The 24,285-nt window shown below is 52.3% G+C and overlaps 3 protein-coding genes across 13 annotated transcripts in view; all 3 read left to right on the forward strand.

The window, feature by feature from the left end:
• The window catches only part of pou6f2 (POU class 6 homeobox 2), a 42,501-nt gene extending 33,390 nt beyond the window's left edge, over window positions 1-9,111 (forward strand). Inside the window, exons 6-10 of the mRNA XM_088402477.1 lie at window positions 1,749-1,868; window positions 4,007-4,213; window positions 4,543-4,678; window positions 5,827-5,995; window positions 6,807-9,111. Coding sequence (XP_088258603.1) covers window positions 1,749-1,868; window positions 4,007-4,213; window positions 4,543-4,678; window positions 5,827-5,995; window positions 6,807-7,332 — 1,158 coding nt within the window. The 3' untranslated portion in view covers window positions 7,333-9,111. The remainder of the gene's footprint in view (window positions 1-1,748; window positions 1,869-4,006; window positions 4,214-4,542; window positions 4,679-5,826; window positions 5,996-6,806) is intronic.
• Window positions 9,112-12,680: 3,569 nt separating this feature from the next.
• Window positions 12,681-15,220, forward strand: otulina (OTU deubiquitinase with linear linkage specificity a). The gene is made up of 3 exons (XM_088441928.1): window positions 12,681-12,911; window positions 13,981-14,102; window positions 14,230-15,220. Exons 1-3 carry the CDS (start codon window positions 12,798-12,800, stop codon window positions 14,624-14,626), a joined length of 633 nt encoding a protein of 210 aa, XP_088298054.1. The 5' UTR covers window positions 12,681-12,797; the 3' UTR covers window positions 14,627-15,220.
• Window positions 15,221-15,588: 368 nt separating this feature from the next.
• On the forward strand, window positions 15,589-24,037 carry LOC148408192 (ubiquitin thioesterase otulin-like). Of its 11 annotated transcripts, XM_088441922.1 has the most exons (13): window positions 15,600-15,957; window positions 16,875-17,115; window positions 17,573-17,959; window positions 18,298-18,465; window positions 18,637-18,786; window positions 19,443-19,531; window positions 20,351-20,477; window positions 20,567-20,612; window positions 20,752-20,849; window positions 21,127-21,270; window positions 21,459-21,572; window positions 22,084-22,353; window positions 23,430-23,574. In XM_088441922.1, the coding sequence occupies exons 2-12, from the start codon at window positions 16,961-16,963 to the stop codon at window positions 22,319-22,321; spliced, it is 1,716 nt and encodes a 571-aa protein (XP_088298048.1). In that variant the 5' UTR covers window positions 15,600-15,957; window positions 16,875-16,960; the 3' UTR covers window positions 22,322-22,353; window positions 23,430-23,574. The 11 variants fall into 11 exon arrangements, with proteins under 11 accessions (XP_088298042.1, XP_088298048.1, XP_088298040.1 ...); XM_088441916.1 differs by lacking the exon at window positions 20,567-20,612 and having other exon boundaries at window positions 15,589-15,651; window positions 20,351-20,527; window positions 23,430-24,037; XM_088441914.1 differs by lacking the exon at window positions 20,567-20,612 and having other exon boundaries at window positions 15,601-16,327; window positions 20,351-20,527; window positions 23,430-24,037.
• The last annotated feature ends 248 nt before the right edge of the window (window positions 24,038-24,285 follow it).

Genomic DNA, 24,285 nt, shown 5'->3' on the forward strand with positions numbered 1-24,285 from the left:
GAACACGCTCGCCGCTCGCTTTTCACGCCCATTTAACTTCCGACGACGCCCTTTGTTTAATTGCCTGTTAACGTTTGGCCTTCATCCTTCCCCGCGTCGCGGCTTTCAACACTTTCTTTCGTCAAAGTGTTTGACAGCAGCTTACAAGTCAATTCGTGCTCGGAGCCGCGGGAAACGCCGCCGGGCGGATCGGAGTTTTAGCTTTCGATGATCCGGCCATCCCATTTCTGTAATCCTCACGAGGGTCGCGGGCCGGCCGGCCGGCCGGCGCCTACCTCGGCCGGCTCGGGGCGGTAGGCGGGGGACGCCCTCAACCGGTCGCCCGGGGCAATCGAGTACGTCCGGTTCACCCGCCGCGCGTGTTCTCGGAACGCGGGAGGAAGCGCGCAAACTCCGCACGGGAAGGCCGGAGCCGGGCGGATCCCGACCGGGCCCTTTGAACCGAGAGGCGGACGCGCTATCCCCGCGCCGCCCGCCTTAGATTACAAATGACTTAAATACCGTATAATATAGTGTCATTTTTGAAATGTGTGTGCGCGCGTGCGTAATGTACGTACGTGTGTGCGTGCGTGCGCCAGCGCGTAGTAAAAAGGCGGCGGGGTGGAAAGAAGACATAAAAAGACAATAAAGGAAGGCAAAGAAGTGGATGACTTTCCAGGCAATATCAATCACGGGCAATTTGAGGGGGGCCGCCGACATGAAATATGATTTCATAAGACAAATGCCGTGTCATTCTTAATGTGCTTAACCTTTACTGTCAATGAAAAAGTATTGATTTTTTTTCTTCCCCACTCGTCATTAGATTTGAGAAAGTGTAATAATAATATACGGGCCCGAGCTAACCCGATGAGCGCACGCGCTTTGCCGCGCTTTGCCGCGCTTTGCCGCGCTTTGCCGCGCTTTGCCGCGCTTTGCCGCGCTTTGCCGCGCTTTGCCGCGCTTGGCTTTGAAGACGGCGGGGCGCTTGGGTCCCGGGAGCGCGGCCGGCTTTTCAAAGCGGACCGCGGCCCGTCGCCTTCGCATTTGACAGCCGCTTTCCGTGTTTTCCAAAGCCAATTTGCCACTCGAGCCCAAACGACATCACGCGCGGGAGGCCGGCCGGGCCGGCGACCCGTCGCGGCTCCGCTCGTCAACGCGACGGCGGCGGCGGGCGGGCCGCGATGGCTTGTCACCCGCCCCTCCAGCGCAGAATGTCTTTTGAGTCATTTGGAGTTGGAGACTAAATAACCTTTGAATAATGGCTGAATCGGTGGATCACATGTTTGGGCTTTTTTCAAGGGTCCCGACGTTCCGTCCCTGCGATCTATATATTTTTTGGGGCGGGGTGAAAGAGGGCTCTTAAAATGACTGCTACTAAATGGATTATATAATACTTTAGGTAATTACTTTTAGGTAATTAGGTAATACTTCAGGTAGTAGCTTTAAGATACTTTGTTCATTAGTACCTAAAGTGCTCGAATAGCTCATATATGTGGCTTTTGTATTATTTCAAAGGTATAAAATAAATAACATTCAAAAAGAAAATAAATATATGTGAATACAAAACCAGAACTTCCTTTTGCCAAAAAGCTGGAGAAAACAATCGCAAAATATCTGAAATTGAAGGTCTAAACCCTCCAAAAAAACGATGCGTTTGGGATGGGAGGAGTTGACGCCGGACCTTTTCCAACGAGGGCTGACGGCGGCCCGTGGCGTTTTTCAAATCTTCTCCTGAGCCCGCTTTGCGCCTGCGCTTGTTGTCCCGACAGCCGCTGAACCCTCTGGCCGGCCGGCCGGCGGCCATGGCGGCGGGCCCGCAGGCCTTGGGCGCCGCCCTGTCCAACCTGCAGGGAGGCGGAGGCCAGCTGGTGACCAACGGGCAAGGACAGGTGAGCGCCGGACGCTCGGACGGCCTTGCGGCTCGAACGCCGGCCGTCTCCCCGCCGAGAAAAACGACGCGCCGGCCGGCGCCCGTGACTCGCGCGCCGACTAATGACGGCGGCCGAGGTAAAGGCCGGTAAAGGCGGGATGGCGCGTCGCGCCCGCCGCCTCTTTTTATTCCGCTTACGCTACAAGCACTTAGCGCCTCCGTCGCCATGAATAATTGAGCGGGACAAGTTCCCCCCGCCGCGCCGGCGTGCCGAGCGGGGAGCTCGCGAGGGGGGGGCGGGCGGGGGCGGCAATAAAATATGCTAAGTGGCAGGGAGCGTACAGCGGATAAATTATCTGCGGCCTAATGCGAAGCAACGCGGGCAAATGAGGCGTGGCGGGGATGAATTACAGATTGCCGACCCGCCTCGCTCGCGACGATTCCCCCGATTATGTCAAAGCCGGGGGGGCGAAGGGGGGGGGCACGCATGGCTGGAGCCGTGCGGAGCCGGGCCCGCCTCATCCCCCGCTGGTGAATACGCCGCCTTTGACTTTATGGCGGAGAATCCAAAGGCCCGAGTCAAGCGGACCGTAAACGCGGGAGCCGGGACGTCGCCGGGACGTCGCCGGGACGTCGCCGGGACGTCGCCGGGACGTCGCCGGGACGTCGCCGGGACGTCGCCGCGCTCCACTTTTGGACGTTTTTGGGAATTTGGGAAGCGCGGTGCAGGACGGTGACACGCTATCTCTCGCGCTTGCAGAGTTGACTCAACGAGATGCCTCTGAAAAAAGCAGATGGCAATCGCCGAGTTCTTTGTTTGTTTTACGTCGCGTCCACGTGACGGGCCTGCTAAGAACATTTAAAAAGCCATGTCAGCGTATGAAGTTTGTAACCCTAACCCTAACCCTAACCCTAACCCTAAGGGAAAAAAAATCCCGAGCTGTAGTTTGAACGCCGTCATTTATTTGCTCAAGGTTATCACAACGTCAGAATGAAAAAAAAATGAATGTCATAAAATAATAAACGAGATTATACATGTAATAAATATACATACAGAAATCATAATAAATAAATATATAATTAAATGTAATCAGTATAAATACTTGCATCATCCACGCATAAAAAATAATCATATAAATAATAATAGATCAAAGAATCGTAATAAAAACAAAAAATGACATTAGCCCATGCCTCAAGTCAGGGAAACAAATCAGCAATCGAGCGAAGCCCGCTCTTCAACAAAGACTCGTCGACCTTGACGTGGTATTTTGGCGGCGTCCGGCTGAAAGTGGCGTCCGTTGCCTTCGAGTCCCACCTTTGCTGATTACAAGTACCCAAAAAAAAAAAAAAAAAATCGCTTTTGTGTGGAGAGGCACTCGAGCGCACCGGCGCTCACCCGTGCGCGCCGCCATGGCTAACGCGCCCGCCGGTGTGCACCGCCTCACACACTCCTGCCAAAACCCAAGCGGCTATTCGCCATTGACCTTTGCGGCGTGCGGTGCGGTGCGGTGCGGTGCGGTGCGGTGCGGTGGGCGCCGCATTCCTCACTCTTTGCTTTCTCATACGGCGCGTCGCCATCTATCATCCTGGATTGGTGACATTTTTTTTTTTTTCTCAATTACTGTTTATTCAGCAATTATTGGTGATAAATACAATAGTGTTTATATAAATATATCATCAGTATAATGATTATTATAATGAATTATTATCTATAGAATTACATATGTAGTAAATATTATAATAAATAGATGTTGAAAAATGGATGAGTTTTGACAGCTCTAACGCACACAGTAGAGCCGTCACTTTCAATTGGCAGTCCGCTGGCAATTATTACATCGATTAACCGAACGACGAGATTCAATGCAAACATTTTTTTCATCGATTGCTATTTATTCAGCAATTATTAGTGATAAACTCATTCCATTTCAAAAAAGAAAAGATGCCAGAAAAATCACTTATATCACAAATCTTTGACTTTTCACTATGTCAAGACTTGCAAATATGTCTTCTAAATATATATGTGTATGCAAAAAAACAACAAAATAAAAAAGGTTTCCTGTGTCCTTTGGCCGTTGTTTTTGGTTTTTTTTTTTGAGCCATTCATTCACGCGCTCATAAACAGGTTTTCCCCTTTTGTTTTTTCCCCTCTTCGGACAGATCATCGGAGCCATCCCGCTGATGGGCAATTCGGCGGGGGCGTGCGGGCAACCGGGGGGCGGGGCGGCGCTGCAGGTGCCGCCCATCACGCCGCAGCTCCTGACCAACGCGCAGGGCCAGATCATCGCCACGGTCATCGGCAATCAGATCCTGCCCGTCATCAACACGCAGGGCATCACGCTGTCGCCCATCAAGCCCGGGCAGCAGGTGGGTCCGCCCAAAAAAACGGGAGCTGGAGCGCTACGGCGGCGCCGCTCCGCCTTTTTGAGAAGCCCGGGGCTTTCGCCGGCCCGCTTTGAATCGCCCTCGTCGGCGCGGCCTTTTCCGAGAGCGGAACTTCAAGAGTTAGTGAAAAGTTGCTAGTCCGGACGTTCGGGCCCGGAAAGCGCCTTTGCGCCGCTTCGTTTCCGGTCCGGGCGAACAAAGGCGCCTCGATCGATTCCAGGGGCGGCGCCCGGAAACCCGTCGGCGCCTGCCCCCTTTCTCCCCGGCTCTCCGAGGAAGGGCGGCGGCGACGGCTCTTTGTGGTTTGGCAGGGCGGCTCGTCGTCCTCGTCCCGCTCCTCGTCCGGCTCGCTGCACCCGGGCCGGCGGCGCAGCCCGCCGCGCCAGCCCTCCTCGTCCTCGTCCGCCTCCTCGTCCTCGGCGCTCAGCGTGGGACAGCTGGTCGGCGGTGAGTGGCCGGCGGGACCGCTCTACAAATACTTTGGGCCGCGTGCGGTCATATTTAGAGAATTAAAAAAATAGATCAAAAAGCATTGTAGCAAAAAAAAAAAAAGAGGCGATACTGGAAGTGTGGCACGTCTTGAAAACGCACGCGAACTTTCAGATGGGCGACTTAGCAGAGGGTTCAACGCAAAGCTTTTGGAACTACACCGGCACAAATTAATCCATGTGGAGGAAATGTTTGTTTTTTTGGTGCCAGGCTTCCTTCCAAATGTTTTGCGTCAGCGCCCCCCCCCCTTCCTTTTTTTTCACACTTCTGAATGATGCGGATTTCGGGCTCGGACGCGCTCGCCGGATCCCCTGAATAATTGATCGCTAATGACCCGGATGAATAATTGACAGGCGGCGCCAACTTTGCTTTGCCAAGCGGTACGTAGCCCGCACGTCGGCCGCCCGCACGTCGGCCGCCCGCACGTCGGCCGCCCGTCTCGCCGGCTTTTTTTGTCTTTGGTCTCGAGGCGAGGCGATTAGCGCGGGAAGGCTTCCTCCTTGTTCTTCAGCGCCGCTTTTGGGCTTACGGTGACAGCATCCATCGTTTGATTCTTTTTTCTTTGTTTGTTTTGCTGATAATACAGTGCAGAGTTGGACGCGCAAAGACTCTTTTGTTATTAAGGCCGCCAAAATAGGGTTGACTGAATTGAATAGCTTCTCGCAGTCAACGTTCTCCCCCAAACTTGAGTGAATGGCCTCTTTTCAACTGGTGCGGAGGGGGAATGGAATGTACGTAGCGCTAGGAATTTCTGCTAGCGCGCGGCCGTCAAAGCGGTTTTTACAACAACGGGTTGTCCAAAAAGCGCGACGGCGGTAGCCATCATAAAACATGAAGACATTTGGCGTTTGCCATAGCCTGAGGAAATCGCCCGGCGGCGCGGATGGGTTCGGCGCCCCGGCTTTAGAAACGGAGACCGCCGCGAGGCGCCCTCCGATTCGGGAGGTCGCGATCCCTCGCGCCTTCAAAGGCGGCCCTTCTCCCCGTACGCCGGGGTCGCCGTCCGAACCCGGGGGCCCGTCCCTTCCCGGATCTTTCGGAAGGGACGGCGGCCGGCTCGGCGCGCTGCGCGAAATGGCCTGACGCGGCGTTGCGCGGGGCGGCAGGGCCCGGGACGGCGCCCGGCGAGGTGGACGGCGTCAACCTGGAGGAGATCCGCGAGTTCGCCAAGGCCTTCAAGATCCGCCGGCTGTCTCTGGGCCTGACGCAGACGCAGGTGGGCCAGGCCCTCAGCGCCGCCGAGGGGCCGGCCTACAGCCAGTCGGCCATCTGCAGGTGAGCCCCGCCTCCTCCCTCCTCCCTCCCTCCCTCCCTCCCGGTCTCCTTCCTCCGCCCTTGAAAAGTCGCGCGCGTCGGACGGAGCGAATGCCAGTTGCGCTTCCGCATCCCGCCATGCAATATTCACAAGCGGGCCGCTTTCAAATATTCATGGCCTACATTAAAAGCCATTAGCTGGGAAAATAAACAGGCGCGCGCGCGCCTTTCGTGTCCTCGCCGCGTATGTTAACTCGCCTTCGGTTAGCGAGCGCGGCGGGCCGTGCGACGGGTGCCCCGCCCCCTGGCTCCGTTTCCATTCGATTGCGCGGAGTCACGCGCTCCTCGCGGGGAGAAAAAAGCTCAAAATATTGCTGTTAGGTCACGGGTCTTCGAAATACGGGATGATGTGGCATGGACATAATACATGCGATTATACCGCTAAAGAGTCCGCTAAAGATGGAGATGAAAGGCAAAAGAAAAGGGAGCTATTTCCGGAAAGCAAGTTGATTGTGTTCAATCCACGACAGTATTATTTATTACGGAACTACAGTACCGTCCAAAGGACTAAAGATGAATACGCGAGCTACGCGCGGCCGGCGGCGACGAAGAGGTCAACCTTTTCCGAGAGCTTTTCCACTCTAAGCGAAGTGCGGCGGCCGTCGGGTCGGGTCGGGGCGGGGCGGGGCGGGGCGGGGCGGGGCGCGACTTCCCGGTCCCGGGGAAGGGTCTCATCGGTTTTTCTTTTTTGCTTTGGTTTGTTTGTTGGTGGCGGCGGTCAGCCTTTGAGTAAGCCTGTTTTTGTTTTTTTTTTTTTCTGGACTCTCCCCAGACACACCATCCTGAGAAGCCACTTTTTCCTACCGCAGGAAGGCCAAGACGGCACGATAGCTAGCAGTCTGACAGGCAAACTGAACCCCGGCCTTTTATATCCTGCCAGGTTTGAGAAGTTGGACATCACCCCTAAAAGCGCCCAGAAGATTAAGCCGGTTCTGGAGCGCTGGATGGCGGAGGCCGAGGCCCGCCACCGCTCGGGCGTGCAGAACCTGAGCGACTTTATCGGCAGCGAGCCCTCCAAAAAGCGCAAGCGCCGCACCTCCTTCACGCCGCAGGCGCTGGAGATCCTCAACGGCCACTTTGAGAAGAACACGCACCCGTCGGGCCAGGAAATGACCCAGATCGCCGAGAAGCTCAACTACGACCGCGAGGTGGTGCGCGTCTGGTTCTGCAACAAGCGCCAGGCGCTCAAGAACACCATCAAGCGGCTCAAGCAGCCCGACGCCGCCGCCGCCGGCGGGGGGTCCGGCCCGCCGCCCCCGCCGGACCTCGGGGACCCGCTCCGCGACCTGCCCCAATGAGAAGCCCCCCCCCACGCTCGACCAAAAGGGAAATAAGCAAGGCCCGCCTCCAAATGTGAAGCGGCGCCTCGACTCGCGGACGCAATGGACTTTCCCCTTTCCCCGGACGGACCCGCGTGCTTCGGATTTACCTCGTACTGACTTTTTCCAAATTTCTTTCGGGCGCGAGGGGGCGCGGAGGAAGGCGGGTTAGCGGCGGGTTAGCGGCGGGTTAGCGGCGGGTTAGCGGCGGGTCGCGGGTTTGCGTGCTCTCCCTGTGCCTGAGCGGGACCTCCTCCCGCCCTCCCCAAAATTTGCGCGGCCACTCCAAATGAATGTGGATAGCTCGCTTTATTGATTTGTTTTTATATACGTTATCTAATAAAGTAAAAAAAAAAAAAACTGGACCTTGTGCCAGTCTATTTTCTCTCACGCGGCCCTGAAAAGAAAAAACGCGGACACCCGCGCGTGGAGCACGCCCTCTTTTTTTTTTGCCGCTCGACGAATTCAGCTCGTAAGTCGAGGCGCCGCTGTACAAAAACACGGCCCCCGGCCGGGCCGGGTCAGGGGGAAGGAGGGGGGGAATACCAAACGACAACACTCTTTACCAAAGGACGCGGCATGGGAAAGTGCTTTTCTAAATGTCCATTTTTACATTTGTAGACTTTTTCTCCTTCCTTCTTTTGGTGTACATACACAAACGATCCCAACGGTCCGCATCTTTCTTCTTGACTTTCTACAACTTTTCCAGCTCTTTGTCAAGCGCCGCGAGGACGGCGGCGGCGGCGGTCGCTGCGTTGCCAAAGCCCACCGAGCCAAAGAACACCGGAGACTTTTTCAGCTCAAGGACTTTTTCGGAGCCGCGCCGTCGGCTCGCTTTCAACTGAAAAAAGGCAACCCGAAAACCACCGGGACAGAAAAACCTTGTAAATGTCGCCGACGTTTGCGTGTCACGCGGCTAAAGGGCCCCGAAGCGGCGCCGCCCGTCGGAAAGCGACCGACTGCGGTTTGAAGAACGGACGGCGGATTTCAAGAAGGAAAGCGCCTCGTCGGGTCAAAGTCCCAGCCGACGTAACGGGGCCGAACGGCGGCCCGCCAAATAACCTCGCCGATCCTCCGTTTCCAGCAAAAGTATCGGGACGGATCCCGTCCGCCCCTCGGGAAGAGTCTTCAATCGGAGCTGCGTACTTTTGTCCGGGAAGCGGACCGCCGGCTTTCGCGTGTCGGGCATCGCCCTTCTAAATGGATTTCCTTCAGCTTTAATGAAGCGTGACCAAAAATGTAAAAAAAAAAAAAAATGTTGGGTAAAATACACACACGAGAGTGTTTTGCTTTGATTTTTTCTTTTCTATTGCTCTTTTTTGTGCGGGTGGGCCGGACCAAAGCTGTCGACTTGTTATGCACATTTGTACAGGAACCTTTTCACCACCTTGACAATCTTGACACCCCCCACCCCCCACCCAAAAAAAAAAAAAAAATCTTCCAACGGGAAGCCGTGTAGCGCCATCTTGACCTCACTCATCTTGCAAAAGCTGATTTCTTTCTTTTATTTATTCATTTATTTATTTTGCTAGTCAAGCAGCTCAAGAACCAAAGCTCCAACATTCACCGCAGGTTGTTTTTGTTTTGTGTTTTTTTTAACAGTAATGCTGGTGAACTGTATTGAACCCATGATGTCGCAATATCTGCTTTGGTCAATGACTACGCAGCACTTTTTGGTTTTTACTTCTAAGAGAGAAAATCTTCAAGACTGTCTATTAGGTACCCTAACGCTAGGAATAAACAACGATTTGACGTCGACGTGCTTGTCGTTCTTGTGTCGCCGTTTGGCTCGACCGCGCGGTCGCTTCGGTCCCGTCGTGGCAGAGAAACAAAGAGATCGTGCGAAAGTTCCGCCTCCGTCGTCGAGGAGTGGCCACTCTTATTTAAGGACTGTTTTTTTGAAGGATGCGTATATTCCCATTTCGACCTTCCCGTTGTGTTTGTATGCTAGGTACGGCAATAACGTCTTCCAAAGTAGTCTTCCTAACTCGTCAGAAATGTGTCAGATTCAAATTTGGTTTTAACCAAAGATTTGTCTTTTCGCAAGAACGGCGAAAATGTCGCCGGCCGTGCGGTTATTTGCTCCAAAAGCGTCAAAAACCTCGTTTCCCATTGTAAACCCACTCACAGATTAACGATACTTCATTTTCATGGGCGGGTTTCATTTGTTTGGCGTAGTAATAACGTCTCGGGTCAATTTGACCCGACGCCTATTTACTCTTCCAAACATGTCAGAAGTGTGTCAAATTCAAATCCAACCTTTTGCTTTAAACACCGACTTCTGTTCTTTTCACAAGAACAGCAATAATATTGCCGGGTCAATATGACCCGGGGGTGCGGTTATTTGTCCAAAAGGTTCAAAAACTCTGATTTTGATTGTAAAACCACTCGCATATAAAAATATTGCATTTATATAAACGGTCTTGTTTGTTTGGAGTGGTAATAATATCTCGGGTCAATTTGACCCCGGGTCATGTGTAAGAGGTGTGAAGAGTTTCAGAAGCTTTTTTTTTTTTTTTTTTTGCGTGTAATCCTGCTATCCTATGAATCGTACCATTCTTGGTTATCTCCTCAGAAACGGCAGTAAATTTCAGGCGGGTTTTGCTTACTCCTCAAATAAAAAATTGCAAAAATGAAAGAAAAACCAAACAAATGCCATCTTTAACGCATATGCGGAATATACATGAGCCAATCGGCAAAAAACATTCGACACGGACTTTGGAATACTGCGCAATACCGTGACAGGGGGCTTCAACGTTTCCTTCCATCATTTTACGCTTAGCGTCTTATATTGTTTGAGAGTTATGTTTTCCCAATGTTTATGGAGAGAGTTTGAGTACATTTGCGGCGGCTGCTGAACAAAGGTCAACAGAAGAAGAGTTTTCAATAACGCGCGGCGTAAACATTTTTTTTTTTTGTTGAAATCTGCTCTTTTATGAGCCGCACAAAAGCAAGTGTTTAGCGAAAGCAGAAGTGGAGTGACCCCGCCCGAGCCCACCTATAGGAAACGCCGTTGAATGGCAAGAAGCGAGGATGCGTTTGGCCTAGGGGGCGGGGTCAGCGCAGACGCCAAACAGGCGCTCCGGATAAGAAAGAAGCGCTTCTAAAAGCCAAGTTTGACACCTTACCTTCCTGCCTCTCCTGGCCGCCGTGACGCCTTTCAACAAACTGGTAAATAATAAAATAAGAAGAAAGAAAAAAAGCCAGCCGATCCATTATTAATAATAAGACGGCTGCCTTTTCGTCTTTCGGGAGGATTTCAAGCGCGGCGGCAGACGTGTTGTGACGTTGTTTTCTCCTCTCCGCCGTTTTAATTGCGCTCCAGACGTCGGCGTTTTCATTATTTCGTGTGAGAGGGCTTCCAATGTTGTAGTTATTGTGCAATCGAGTGCTTAATTCAAACTTGAACTGGTTAACCATGGGTCCCAAGATTGCTAATGATGTTAAAGAGCTAGAAATAATCAAGAAATATCACACCGGTTAAGCTAGGCTAGGCTAGGCTAAGCTAGCCTCACTAGGGAATACGGCCAGAACAAGCTGGTCACGCCACCCAGAGGTAAATAAATCCTTTCAATATTTGATTTCATTGTATACGTGTATAGTATATATAAGTCGCACTGACTATACTATTTTTTTAACAATTTCTAATACGTATATACAATTTGGATGTTTTTACCTGGGGCAAATTAACATAGATCCCAACCGCGGAAACCATATATGAATATATATATATATATATATATATATATATATATATATATATATATATATATATATATGTGTGTATGGTCATGTTAGGAGCTTTGAAAAGCACCTAAAAAATAGCATTCGGGATTGAAGGAGTTAAGAAACACACGGCGCGAGCAGAAATATTGATTTCAACGCGGCTTTGTGAAAAGTGAAGTGTCCGGGCGCAGCATCCTGTTGTTGCCGTCAGCGGCTTGATGACACCCCTCTGGAAGATGACCGAGGTAGGGGGGGCCTGAATTGGTCCCCCCTAATGGTGGCTGATGGCGGCACCTGCTTGGGCCCCGACATTAAAAAGAAAGAAGCGACGCGTAAGATCGCAATCTATTCGTCAAGAGGAGGAAGAAGAGCTCCCAAGGTGCTCGGCTGGCTCCATTGTGCTGCCGGCCTGTCATCTTAAATTAGGGACTACAGGCTCGGCCGGCGCGAGTAAAAAAAAAAAAAAATCAATACTTGATGGAAGATTGCTCCCCGGAAAATCTGTTTTGATTCTGAGGATTAATTCTGGGGCGAAATGACACGCCATTAGGCGGCCAAAACCAACACGCTGGGAAATTGGGGGGAAATGCGGTAGTGGCAGAAAAAAAAGGAAGGGGGTCGATGGTCCTTTGAGCAGCCATTTGGAAGGAGGCCCTTCGCGATTGCGTCTGCGCTTTGAGTGCCACCGGTGCCAGCGGTGGGTGGTGCCGCGCGGGCTCCCTCTAGCGGCGCACAAGAGCATCGCATAATGAGCCCGTTTTGGATGTGTGATACGAAAAAAACAAAAAAAACACCAGGAGGCTCAAATATTGCATAGATTGGCCAGCACTTTTAATATGGCGTCCCTTCCAAATGCTAGCAAACGGGTGTCGTAGGTGTCAAATTTAGCCCATGTCATTTACTTGCCGTTTAAAATTGGAAATATTCTCCATACTATGCATCTGACAATAAATCTCTTGAATCTCTAATCTTTTGGAAATAGGGTTATGTTTCATCATGCATTTCCCCCCGATTTTCGCATGAATCCTTTCAACGTCAACTGGCGAACGAGGCGCAGAAGAAATGTTTGTGTTGGCGCTAGCTTATATTTGCAAGCCTTTGATGATTGGCTTAGCCTGGACAATGCAGAAGTCTTCAAAAGTCAGAATACTGACATAATAACATAATAGGACATAATAAATATTCCTTCCTTGTTGTGATTTCACATATATATAAATATACTGTACTATGCTATTATTGCATTTTAACTTTTTTGTTCATAAAGGGGACGTAGGGCGGATGCCACTGGACATTTTGAGGGGTTGAAAGTACATATATATTCCTATATGACGATGTTATGACCCTCGTAGTTCCATAGGAGCTCCTTATACCCAAAAAGAAGACACGACGAAAACTAATGTCATTAGTATAATCGGTTCGTTTTGTTTTTTATTAGATGGAGCTCGGACTGGTTGAACCAGCCAAAGCTCATTCTATGGCAACCAGCCCGGTTGCCACATGCACGTGCGTTTCGCGCGTTGCTGTGGCGCCCCCTGCGGGATAAATCAACTCGAGGCATTTACGACAATAGTTTGTTGTTTACGACGAACTGGCTGCGTTGGCGCAGCACTTCCCGCGGGTGTCGGCGTTGCCCAACCGGAGCTGACCCCTTGACCGTCGAAGAAGAAGCGGCAGTCCGCCCGCCGCCGGCGGGCCTCGCGAGATGCGCGGCGACAACGATGTCGTGGGTAAAAGCTGCGTCAAACGGGACGGACGACGTTTTTGACGCCAACGCGGACGAACTGGACATTTCGGCCAAGGAATGGGCGCTCAACATGAAGAGAAGAATCAGGGTGCGTGCGCGTCAGATAGCGAGCCGCGCTGCTCGCGCTGCGAGCTCGCTCGCTCGCTCTTGCCTTATTTCCGTTCGCGCGCGGGACGTTCGTTTCCTGTGCGAGACGGGAGGAACGCCGAAGCCAAACTATGCATTGCGGACGTAATCATTTCAACGGTTAGCTGAGTTAATAGGCAACGTTTACTGATTGATGGCAAACTCATCTTAGCGCAGGGGCCGCATGGACGGAAATCTATTCGAAAGTGAGCCGGACCAGCAAAATCGTGCTTTACCACTCCAAAACAACCCCTGTATAGTTTTCTTACTTTTTGGTCCCCTCTGAACATTTCCCCCATTTGTTCCCAAAAAATGAATTTTGCACAGAACTCAAGATGCAAATAGCTAGATGCAATGAACCACGAATAACCAGCTTAAGGAAAATACCCTCATCCAAATTCGTGCTCGTACAACTTATTCACAAGGAGTGCAGTGAAGTGCAACGAAAATAAAACGGAATGAAAAGGTGCTGACGGAAGTTGAAAAGTCTCAAAGAGCGGGTCATGAAGTCACGTCAGATACCAAAGCGCCCCCTGCTAACGGCCTAGCCGTAAAGTCAATTTAGAAAGGGATGCGCGACTGATTGTTTGCAATACTACAGCCAGCAAAGCCGAACGTCCGGCGGCGGACTAGACGCCCATTGGGTATATTCTAGCGTCGAGCAGCGATACACCGCATCGCTCGCAAAAGGGCGCGGCTTTATTTCTCTTTTCACAAAATCATCTCGCGGGCCATGTGTTTGACAGCCCTGGTTAACTTTCCACTTCTTAGGATAATAAAGGCCAAATGCTTTGAAAAAAAAATCGACTCGCTCATGCGTTTCAGGACAAAATGTTCAGCGTTAGCTTTTAGCCTGCAAGTACGTTCAAACGTATTTTTATTTACAAAGCACTAAGCACTGCGTTTGTAAGTAGGTTATGAGTTTTGCCGGTCCAAAATGTTCACCCCGCTTCCGTTTTCATGGAAGTAATTGCTGATATGACAGCATGGTAGATTTAGCCCTCCTAAAAAAAATTCTCATCGGCGGTCAGGACGGCTACGTGGACGGAGCCGACGCCGGCGAGGACGCGGCGCTGGAGGTGGGCTTCGAGGAGGGCTTCCGGGAGGGAGCGGCCAAGGCGCGGGCGGCTGGACGACTTCGAGGGATCGTATGGTAATAGCCAGCGCGACGCTTACATTATATTATATACAAAAAGATTTGATGTTCAAATATATACAAAAAATCCTTTTATTCTGCTTTTCTTTTGTGTGACACTTTTTGTTGTTTTTTTTTCTCCCAGCGCCATCGGCAGCTGGTACCAAGTAGAGCGCGGCTGTCAGGCATTCCCCGCCTCCGTGGCGGATCTCCTGAGGCGCGTTTCGCAGCACGAGGATTCCATCCTGGCTGAAATCACGAGAGCCATGGAGGAGCCCGACGCGGACGACGTCGCCGAGCGCCTGGAGACTCTCGGGGCGGCGCCGGCGGGCGACCGCGGCGCGGACGCAGATTCTCATCGTCAAACGTGGCGGCGTTATGCGGGCGGCGCCGGCACTCATCGGTGGCCCAGCTTGGGCCAGCTGCTGCGGAGCTGCAGGGACGTGGCGGCGGAGCTGGGCCTGCCTCCGGCGCTGGCCGAGCACATCGATGAGCTGGAAAATACGCAAGCGCTTGCGTATCCTGACAGTGGGACTCGGTAGGCTTCGGGCGCGCACTTTGGCCTTCGCCGCGCGGGCCTCGCTTGACATCCAAAGGTCGACGACCCCTATGGGACGGACAACGGCTCGCTGGAAATAATGGCCGGCGTTTAAAAGGAGGGATCCGCTTCATGTTTTCATCCGTTTGTAACAGGTTTAGTACATGCCTTTTAGCTAAAAATGGAGATTTCCTTTTTTTGTGTGCAAATTTGGTCAACGTGTACTTAGAATGTTTTTACTTGAAGATAAATGGAATTTTATTTTCAGAAGACCCAATTCCAAACTAACGCATGTATTGAAAGTGATGGTCACGATTTTGTGTGCAAGATTTTCAAATGACTGCTGAAGCTTTATTTTGGCCTTTGACTACATTTGAATTTGAGCTTAAATTGAAAAATTCATCATGTTACATGTTGTCAACATTCTGGATTCAAGTATTTGTTCATCAAAAATGTTACAACAAATATGTTTTGGATCGAATTCAATCACATGTAATGCAAGGACAGGGAAACACACTTCTGGACAAATACTAGCTCATTTCAATATTTCAAATCATCCTCACTGTCCAATTAAGAATAAAGTCAACGTCAAATGAAAGTGCGCGGTTCTTTAAACTTGTTTTCAACTACTGTAATGAGTAAGAGCTCGTTCTTGGGGAAATCATCTTTTAAGCAGGCCGACGCCTTTCCCAATTTCTGTCATTTCATTGTTTTCACGCTCAATCTAATGTTTTAGAAGCCAGAGCTACTTCTTTGGAAGTGGGTAATGCATAATCGTTAGTAAAATCCCTACAAAATCACAATGTTCTTTCACTATTTGCCTAAGTGGTCTGCGGGCTACTCATGTCATCCTCCGAGGATGCTCCTCGGGGGCCACCCAGTGGAGCGGGCACCTCGTTGGTGACCCCCGTTTTAGCAAGCCAGACGCGATCCGCTGTCATTTCCGAGGTGCCTATGAACGCAGCAAGTCTCGGCGCATCCCTGATGACGTCAGCTTTACCTCGAGCTTTGCCCCTCGCACCGACACAGGTTCCGAACGACCACCTTTTTCTTACTGTTATTTGACCGAATTTGTTTGAAAACGAAAATGTGCCGCCGCCGTAGCGGAGCCCCGCGTCGGCGCTGTCGTTTCTAAGCGGCCGCGTCGAGTCTCCGAGCGAGCGCCAGGCGGCGCGCTTGCCCGCCCGAACTTTGCCAAGGTGCTAGCCGGCTAGCTAGCTAGCTCGCTTCCTTGGCGAAAGCCAAGACGGCCGCCGCGTTTCGCGCTCGCGCCGGCGCCGGCGCTGGCGCTGGCGCACGCCTGTCAGCTTCGGACGCGTCCCGCTCCCTCGCCAGGTAGTCCGCCGCCTCAGGAAGCTCTCAGCGAACACTCACTTGTCCAAAACATTAGGTACGCTGTGGAAGTATCCTTGTCATCTGATTCGGAATTACTAGCGGGAACTGTCTCACCATCAAAATATTCGATCAACAGTTTACAGTTACAAAAAAACAAAAACAAAAAAATCAACATTCAAACGCTATTTCGGGAGCAAAACGTCACTTCCGGGTCATACGGCGAAAAGCAGCCCGAAGCAATCGGTCCGAAGGTTTGCTGCTCAGTTTTCAGCTCGCTTTTGAAATTTCCAAGCTGGAAAGGGGTCGCTGAACAGTTTGACTGTCGTAACTCAGATTCGCGGTGGTCACACACGAGTTTAACAAGGCCTGAGTAAGTCAAGCACCATTGTGATGCTTTTTTTTTTTTTTTTTGTCGTTACCAATCACTATTCAGAATTTATCTTCTCCACTGATTTAATAGCACACAAACTAGGCAGGTTCGAAATGACTCTCAGGCCTATACAAGTACAGTACTCATCTCTTACATACGTCACAAGTACTTTTGATACACAACCCCCACTTCGTCAAAAACACAGTGACGGATCGCTTTAACGAAAGCTAACCTTATCCCGAAAAGGCTTGAGGGTGCCTATCCCAGCCGGCTTCAGACGGGGGACACCATTGACCGGTTGCCAGCCAATCGCGGGGCACGCTGAGACGAACAACCATTCACGCACCCGATTACACCCGCTATGTCCGATACACCTGCCGCGCATGTTTTGGAGCGTAGGAGGAGAGAACCCACGCGGGCTCGGGGAGAACGCGCAAACTCCACGCTTCCTGTGTGGCGTTTGCGTGTTCTCGCCCAGCCCGGTATTTATCACCCCGCCGAGGCGGCCGTCCTGTTGCACCTATAACAGGTCACATTACGGTTTCAGACATGAGCGTCCTGGTCCAGCCGCCTTGGTAGGACCCGAGGCGACGGCGTCGGGCTCCCGCGCCCGTCTCCGAGGGGAGCGCTTCAATGGGGGCCTGCTGCTGTCGCCCTAAGAGTCCCTGCGGCAGTCTGGAGGAGCGAAGCGGTTTGCTGAAAGATGACACCAAGGTTGCCGGGCCCGCGGGCGACTTGGCGGCGGCGACGGGCGGCGCGTGCGGTCCGCAAAACGAAGATGACGTAAGGTGAGACTTGAGCCGCCGGGACCGTTTAAATAATGGGTTTTGAAAAGTTATTGAAGCCCATCTCAAAGGAGGACGCTTTATGTCGACGGTAATTTTGTGGGCAGATGCCTACTCATAATAAATTTATGTCAAGGACGTCAAACCCATTTTTGTGGCGGGCCACACTGCAGTTAGACTTTCTGTCGGAGGGCAACTATGACCGCCAAGGCAAATGAATCCCAAGTGTGATCGTCACACGTTTAACCTAGTTTGGAAATCAGGGAACAGTCAAAACCGTTCAAAAAGGCAAGCGGTAACAAAAAAGGTGTTGGAAAAGTTGAAGACAACTTGCCAATTTGGCATTCAACCAAAAACGTCATAATTAGCATTTCGCCGGCAACCTGAAATGAACTAAATGAACTTCCTACTCCTTTTCTATCTTTCTGTCTTTATTTTCGGGGGGGGGGGGCTCACTCAGGAAGATGAGTGACACGGTCACCTTGAAGGCGGAGGACGCGGACGACCCGCGCCTAAAGCTCCTTGCCGAATTTGACGCGAGCCAACCGACGATCGCGCGGGAAAACGGATCCTTATTGAAGGAAGGCGCGCAGGCCTCACACCAAGCCGCCCTCCGTGACGACGCCGTCAGAGAAGAAACGTCGTTCCGACGGCGGGACGGCGACCGGCGCCCGGCCTCCCCTGCGCGGTTTGCGATCCAAGATGGCTGTCGGCAAGAAGCGCCGCCGTCTCCTGGCAAAGACGGAGACGCCCGGGACGTGTGCCGGCGCCGCCGGGAGGGCGACCCGGAGGAAGCGTCTTCCGAGGAGGCCGCCCGCTGTCAGGAGGAGACCGGCGAGCCCGACGGGTGAGCGGCGCCACGGCGCGACTCCTTCGACGTGATTTTTACTCAAGTATTTGTGGTGTCGGTATCAGTGAGCTTACTCGTACTGGCGTCAGGCTGACACTGAAAGTGCTATCAAACATCCCTGCTTTTCTGTCCGATAATAATAATAATGATTCAAATGGTTTCACATTAAAAATGGATCTTTTAGTCCCTCGCTTCATTTTCCTTGGAATCTTTTTGTTTTTTTCGGTTTGAAAAACGCTCTGGTGATAGTTTGCTTGGCCCAAAGCAAAATTCCAATGCTTGACAAGACAAAGTAATGCACGCGAAGGATTAATTGGCTTTCTGTGCGCGTGCAGCTCGGTGAGCGGGGACCCCGCAGGGGACGGCGGCGTTTCGGCGGCGTCGGCTCCCGGGGACGAAACAAGCCGCGCCGCTTCCGTGCCGGCCGCGCAAGCCAAGCCGGACGGCGAGGAGAGACGCCCTGAGCCGGCCGGCCCCGCCCAGACGCCCGACGCGGCCGGCAGGTGTGAGGCTTTCAACGTCTTGTCAAACGACAAGCTTTTCCTCCCCGTCTTGTCTCGCTTCGCTTCGTGTCCATCAGAAGGCGGGCGCGTGCCGTGAGCCGGGCCCATGATCGATTTGTTTCGACCGCTTGATTATAGCCTAGCCTGCCTCCAAATGTTTGCTCTCTGCAGCCCGCAAAGCCAAAATATGGAGCAGCGCGCCGGAGAAAACCGTGACCGAGGTCGTCCCGCGGCCGCGCGGGAGGAGGGCGAGGCGACGGAAAAGATGGCGGACACGGAGGTCGCGCAAGACGGACCCACTCGGGGCAGTTTGAGGAGCAGGTGTGCTTCTAGACCTTTATTTTCAAGGAGGCGCGCACTAAAAAACGAATGTCGGCCGTGGCCAGAAAGCAAACGGACTTGACGACGTATTGTCGACGTGTGGCTTTCCAATAATGCCTGTTGCGATGCCGGTCCTTGAGGGCCGGTATCCTACTCGTTTTGGATGCCGCTTCAAACCATCGTTTTCCAGCTCGCCGGTGAGCTGGTCATTTCGATCGGGTGTTCCAGAGAGAGGAAAACACAAAGGTCTCCGGCCGGCCCGACACGTGTGGCTTCGAGTCTCTTCGGGGGAAAAGCGCGTCGACGTGGTGACGGATCTTTGCCAACAATCAAAGAGTCTTTTGGTCTCGTTCGTGTATGTGCTTTTGCTTTGACGATCGCACTATGTTATTATGGCTGAGAGCGGAGCCTCGCGAGCCAACGCAAGGTCATCCTTTCTCGCGACGCACGCCCGGGCGTACGGCCGGGTTTTAACAACGCCTCAAAAAAGTCCGGCGGTCTGCCCATGAGCCTTAAAGGCGACGAGACAATGCAACTCCGCCTACCTGGCACCGAGCCGCTACCGGCCTATTTCGCATTATGTACAGGACGTATTTGTAAAATCTTCAAGACTTCATGTTGTTGTGTTTTTTTTTTTTTTTTTTCCCCCTCGCCAGCGAGGAGGATCTGTACCGAGGCGAAGAGGAGCTGCCGTTCTCCCGCCACCAAAACCGAAACCAAGCGGCTCCGTTAGAGAGCAGCGAACGTGAGTTTGTCCGCTTTATTTCCTCCCATCTGAAATATTTTTCTCTTCCGAGTGCCCCCTTATCAGCGCAATTCATTTTGGGTTGGCGGGAAAAAAAACAACTTTAAACAGCTAGCTAGCATTACATCGCGATCTCTTGCGCGCATAAAAAAGATCGCCATAAAGTGGTCAACCCACCGGTTGACTTTTTCGGCGCCGAGCGTTACCACAGGGCAAGATGGCCCTGAAGGCCCGCAGACTATTGTGCGCTATGAGCGCCATCGTTTGAAAGACGGATTTCCATTCCTTTTTACAAGTATGAATGTAATATCTGTATCGTATGTTTCGGCAACACTGCCATCCAGCGGTCGCAGTTATCGCTGCAGCGCTCCATTGGCTTAACGTTCGATAAGCACCGGTCAAGGGTGTCAGCTACCCTCCAGTAAAAGCGAGAATTGTAGGATTGTTTTTTTCATGACTATTTTGAAGGACGAGAATTCTCGTCAAACGGCACTAAACGCTAAAGAAAGTTTTCAAGTGATGCTCGCTAGTATATGGCGAGTTTGGGTCAAACTAGTTTGCTGTGGGGGTTTCTAGGATAATGAAACTGAGTGGCCTACCGAATATAAATGTCTCCCTATGAATTTACAGCCCATTTCCTTCAAAACTTTACGTAGGTAACAATTACTCGACGAGATTTGTAAAGAGGATGCTAGTTTTGAAAGGTATTTTCAAATGTCACATACCACCTCCAGTGGCTTCACGGATGTATAATGTTGTTCCGCGGAAAACGACGGGCTGCCAACGTTTTTAATCAGTGGGGTTTTTGCCTTGACGAAGATGGGAGAAGCCTCAGAGTTTCACGGGGATCGGTCTATGCACGCAAGAGTCCCCGAGCGATTGCCGACGGGCTCCCGTCCAAACTCGACAGGCTTCGAGCGGCAACGGGGCAAGACGGGAATTCCCGGTACGCTCGAACAAATCCGTCGCGGATCTTCGAGCGACAGGCAGGCCAAGGTGTCGAAAATCAATCGTGTCCCGCTTCAACCCCGGCAGGAGGAGTCCCCCCGACAGTTTGAAGGGAATTCCTTGTCTTTTGCAGGTGCAGTGCGCAAACAAAAATGGCGTATTGGCGCAGCAGGGGCGTAGCGCCGAGAACCGCGCGCGACCCGCGTCAAGCGCGAGTTATGCGCGATGATGCTGTTGAGCGTACGTGACGTCACGGGTGTTGCGCTCCACAGTGGAGGCCAGGTGCAGTTTGGGCCCGCCGGTGGACATTTTGTCTTACAGCCAGCGAGAGTGGAGAGGCGACACGGCCAAAAGCGCGCTCATTCGAAAGGTGACTGCCGCTTCCTTCCTTCGTGTTCCGCGTTGGCGATATTCATTCACGCGGGGGGCGGGGCGCGTAGGAAATTCTTGGCTTGTCCAGAAAAAAATTGGCCTGAGGGTGAATAAAAGCCAATGAAAAGGTTATGGCTCTTAAACACTGGCGAAATGGAAACGAAGTCCTCGCTCTCAATATTTGCAGTTTATTTCAAAATTGATCGGCGAGAATACCAAAGCAGTGCGAGTGTGGCGTCCTCCCGCATATCTTATGTCCCGTTGACCTCCTGCAGGGTTACCGGGAGCTGTCGCGGCACTTTGCGGCCGTGCGTCAAGTGCGGGGGGACAACTACTGTGCCCTGCGGGCCACCTTGTTTCAGGTGCTGTCTCAGGCTTCTCAGGAGCCCGCCTGGCTTCGGGACGACGACGTCGCCGCGGTAACCCTCCGCCTACAGTTAGCCGCAGCCAAACCTTCGCGCTTTAACCGCCCGCCGTCAAACTTTCACACTCCGTCCTTTAATCCTTTCCCATTCTTTGACTCATTAACGACTAACCGTAGATGTCTGGACTGGACTGATTACATCACAGAAGAAAGTCAAAAGTAAGGAGTTGTGCTTTCTTGAAGCTTTGGCAGGATCCGTCCGAGTTTACGGGGGACTGGACGCTTCCCGGCGAGGCGGAAGCGCGAGCGGACGTCACCCGGCAGCTTCAAAGCTACCTGGAGGTCCTCCGAAACAAGGTCCGCCAACAAGCGCCCGATCTTCACTCTCGGCTTTTCCTTAGTTACTGAGTAGCGTGATGCAAAAAAGGAAAAAAAAAAGTGCTAGTGCTCTGGTTAAAGAAGGCCTCGGCGTAGGTGTGCGCTCAGTGCCTTGGTTGAGAAAAGTCAAATCATGTACAAACGCGTATTACGCCTCGTGCCGCGGCTCGGAGTTCTACTTTGGTTGTCCCTGCCTTGAGGTCCTGGCCCAAAAATGGGACACCAATCAAACAATCGTCAGCGCGTTTTGCACCGATTGCCGTGACTTGCTTCGGCGTTGCTTTTTTGCACGATTTGACCCAATGACCTTTTTCATAACGCCACAACGCGGTCAGCATGTATTGCTCGTTTGCTTTCCGCGCGATTCCAACCGGCTTTTCATCTCGCACGAGCGAGCTCTCGGTCGTGCGCTTCTTACCGGTGGAGGTTTGAAAGCATGCTTCCGTCCTCAGCCTTTCTAATCGCGTTGCGTCTGGCGCCCCTTCAACAGTGGCGCGCGGCGGCGAGCTGCCCGTCGGCCGCCGAGCGCCGGCGGCTGTGCGACGGCGCCTTCCGGGGCGGCGAGGAGGAGGCGGCCATGCTGGAGGCGCTCAAACTGCTCATGTTGCACCGCGCCGCCAGGCTGCACGCCGCCATGCGCGCCGGCCGCAACGTGCCGCTCTTCTGCTGGCTGCTGTTTGCGCGCGACACCTCACGCTGCCCGCGCGCCTTCCTCGCCAACCACCTGAGCCGCGTGGGCGTCAGCGCCGGACTGGAGCAGGTAAGCCGCACTAAAATACAGTGATACGTCTGCTTAGGAGCGTCTCTCCTTACGAAAGATTCAGGTTAGGAAAAGTTCCTTTGAAAAATGTCGTCTCGAGTCAAGAAAGAAAATTCGGGAAACGAAAGGCGCATAATAATGAGACGCGGGACACCGGTCCTCGCTCGGACAGTAACGTAATGAATACAACAACCCGCGACGTCTGGAGCTGCTAATTCTAATATATATATCCGTCTTAGTTATTGATGCGTTTTCATCGTTTATGGATATGGGCGGCTTGTCCTCAAATAAGAAGCACAAGTTCTTTGCCTTGATGTTTACTGTGGCCTTGCGTGTTTCAGCCACACTTTCTACCAACAGCGTAGAGCTAACAAACATCAAAGTGACATTAGCCGTGGCTAACAATTTACTTGATGAAAAAAAGACCACGAGCGTACAACTTTGGGCCGCTGTAAACAAACCGCTGAACGCTTCCTCTTGCATCGCTAGTTCACTAGCGTGCTGTCACGTCTGACTTTAGCGTCGTTTGCACGTTAACGTCGCGCGCGGGGACCACTTCGTATGACCATAAGTAAACGTAGGTGCTCAAGATGATCCCAAAATAAAGATTATTACTCCTGCGGATTTGGAAACGACGCCTAAAGCGGGGCGGCGCGGCGATAGAGCGGTCGTCTCCCAGGGTTCGAGTTCGATCCCCGACCGTCAAAACCACGTCCGAGTGTCCTCCGGCGAGACGCTGAACACCTAGTCGCTCCCGATGCTGCGTCGTCAGTCGGCGACTGACTAGTTAGAGGAAAGCGCTTTGAGTAGCCGAGGTAGAAAAGCGCTAGAGAAGTCAAAGTCCAGTCCATCTACCGAAATCACTGGAAATGTCAAGGAAAAACGGACAAATAAAAGGACCTAAAGGGTCTCTCGTAAGCAGATTAAACAGATGCGTGATTTAGCTGTGGAAATAAATCGTAGAACAAATCCCAATGAAAAGATTTGTATCTTATAAACGAGTAGGCTTCCTAGTCTCATAAATTCGAATGGGCTGAAAAGACGCGCACAGCGGTTCTGTTTTTGTTTCGTCTCAGGTGGAGATGTGCCTGCTGGGCGACGCCTTGCGCTGCACCCTGCAAGTTTACCGCCTGTACATGGCCGACACGGAGGAATTTGTGGCCCACTACCCCGAGGAGCACAAAGACGACTGGCCCCGCGTCAGCTTGGTCACCGAGGACGACCGCCACTACAACGTCCCCGTCGCGGACCCGGACGAGCGGGAGGAGGAAATGGACGGTGAGGAGGAAGTGGCGGCGGTGGCCAGCTGAGAAGTTCTCCTCCCATGCAAACCCCCAAAAACCTCAGGTCCGTCTCTGTTTTTTCCCCCCTTGCTTACACTGGAACGGTGACTCTTTTGCCTTGACCTCATTAATTTATCGATTTAATCCGGACTGCTGTCGAAAGAAGAAATCAGGTGCCGGCGCGGTGTGGGCGCGGGGTCCTTTTTTCGTTGTTGTCCTGTCAGTATCGTGCATATAAACGTGTTGCCTTTTGCCTAGCCGGAGAGGAGGAGGTGCGTGCGCGCGCCGCCCCGCCCCGCCCAGCCCCGCATGCTCCTCCGTCTTGCCTTACGACCAAATGCACAAGAGTGAATGAATGTGGCCTCTCGCTCATCAATAAACAAAAGCACAAGAATCACTTGGCCTTGGCGTCCATCCGCCCCTCACTTGGCAAGCGCGCCGACGGGTTCGAGCTTCGACGGCGAGAAGAGGGATTCGCTCTGTCGCTGGCAAAGCGTTAAGTGCGACCCCTGCAACTTGCCACATCCGCCGTTTAAAAAAAAAAAAACAAACGAATATCCAACAACAGGAGAGGCGTGTTAGAAATCAAACAAGTACAGTCAAGCGGGCCTGCCGGGCCGCCCAACTAAAAGTAGCAAAACAGCACGGC

This window comes from Hippichthys cyanospilos, chromosome 19, assembly GCF_059441005.1.
Source record: "Hippichthys cyanospilos isolate Australia breed blue-spotted pipefish chromosome 19, RoL_Hcya_1.0, whole genome shotgun sequence".
NCBI lineage: Eukaryota > Metazoa > Chordata > Actinopteri > Syngnathiformes > Syngnathidae > Hippichthys > Hippichthys cyanospilos.

Bases quoted from the DNA above. Each gene is read 5' to 3' on its own strand.
- otulina (XM_088441928.1), top strand. From the start codon at position 12,798: ATGTCGTGGGTAAAAGCTGCGTCAAACGGGACGGACGACGTTTTTGAC. The intron at 12,912-13,980 runs GTGCGTGCGCGT...ATCGGCGGTCAG, and splicing joins ACATGAAGAGAAGAATCAGG to GACGGCTACGTGGACGGAGC. The intron at 14,103-14,229 runs GTAATAGCCAGC...TTTTTCTCCCAG, and splicing joins CGACTTCGAGGGATCGTATG to CGCCATCGGCAGCTGGTACC.
- LOC148408192 (XM_088441916.1), top strand. From the start codon at position 16,961: ATGGGGGCCTGCTGCTGTCGCCCTAAGAGTCCCTGCGGCAGTCTGGAG. The intron at 17,116-17,572 runs GTGAGACTTGAG...GGGCTCACTCAG, and splicing joins CAAAACGAAGATGACGTAAG to GAAGATGAGTGACACGGTCA. The intron at 20,850-21,126 runs GTGACTGCCGCT...GACCTCCTGCAG, and splicing joins AAAGCGCGCTCATTCGAAAG to GGTTACCGGGAGCTGTCGCG.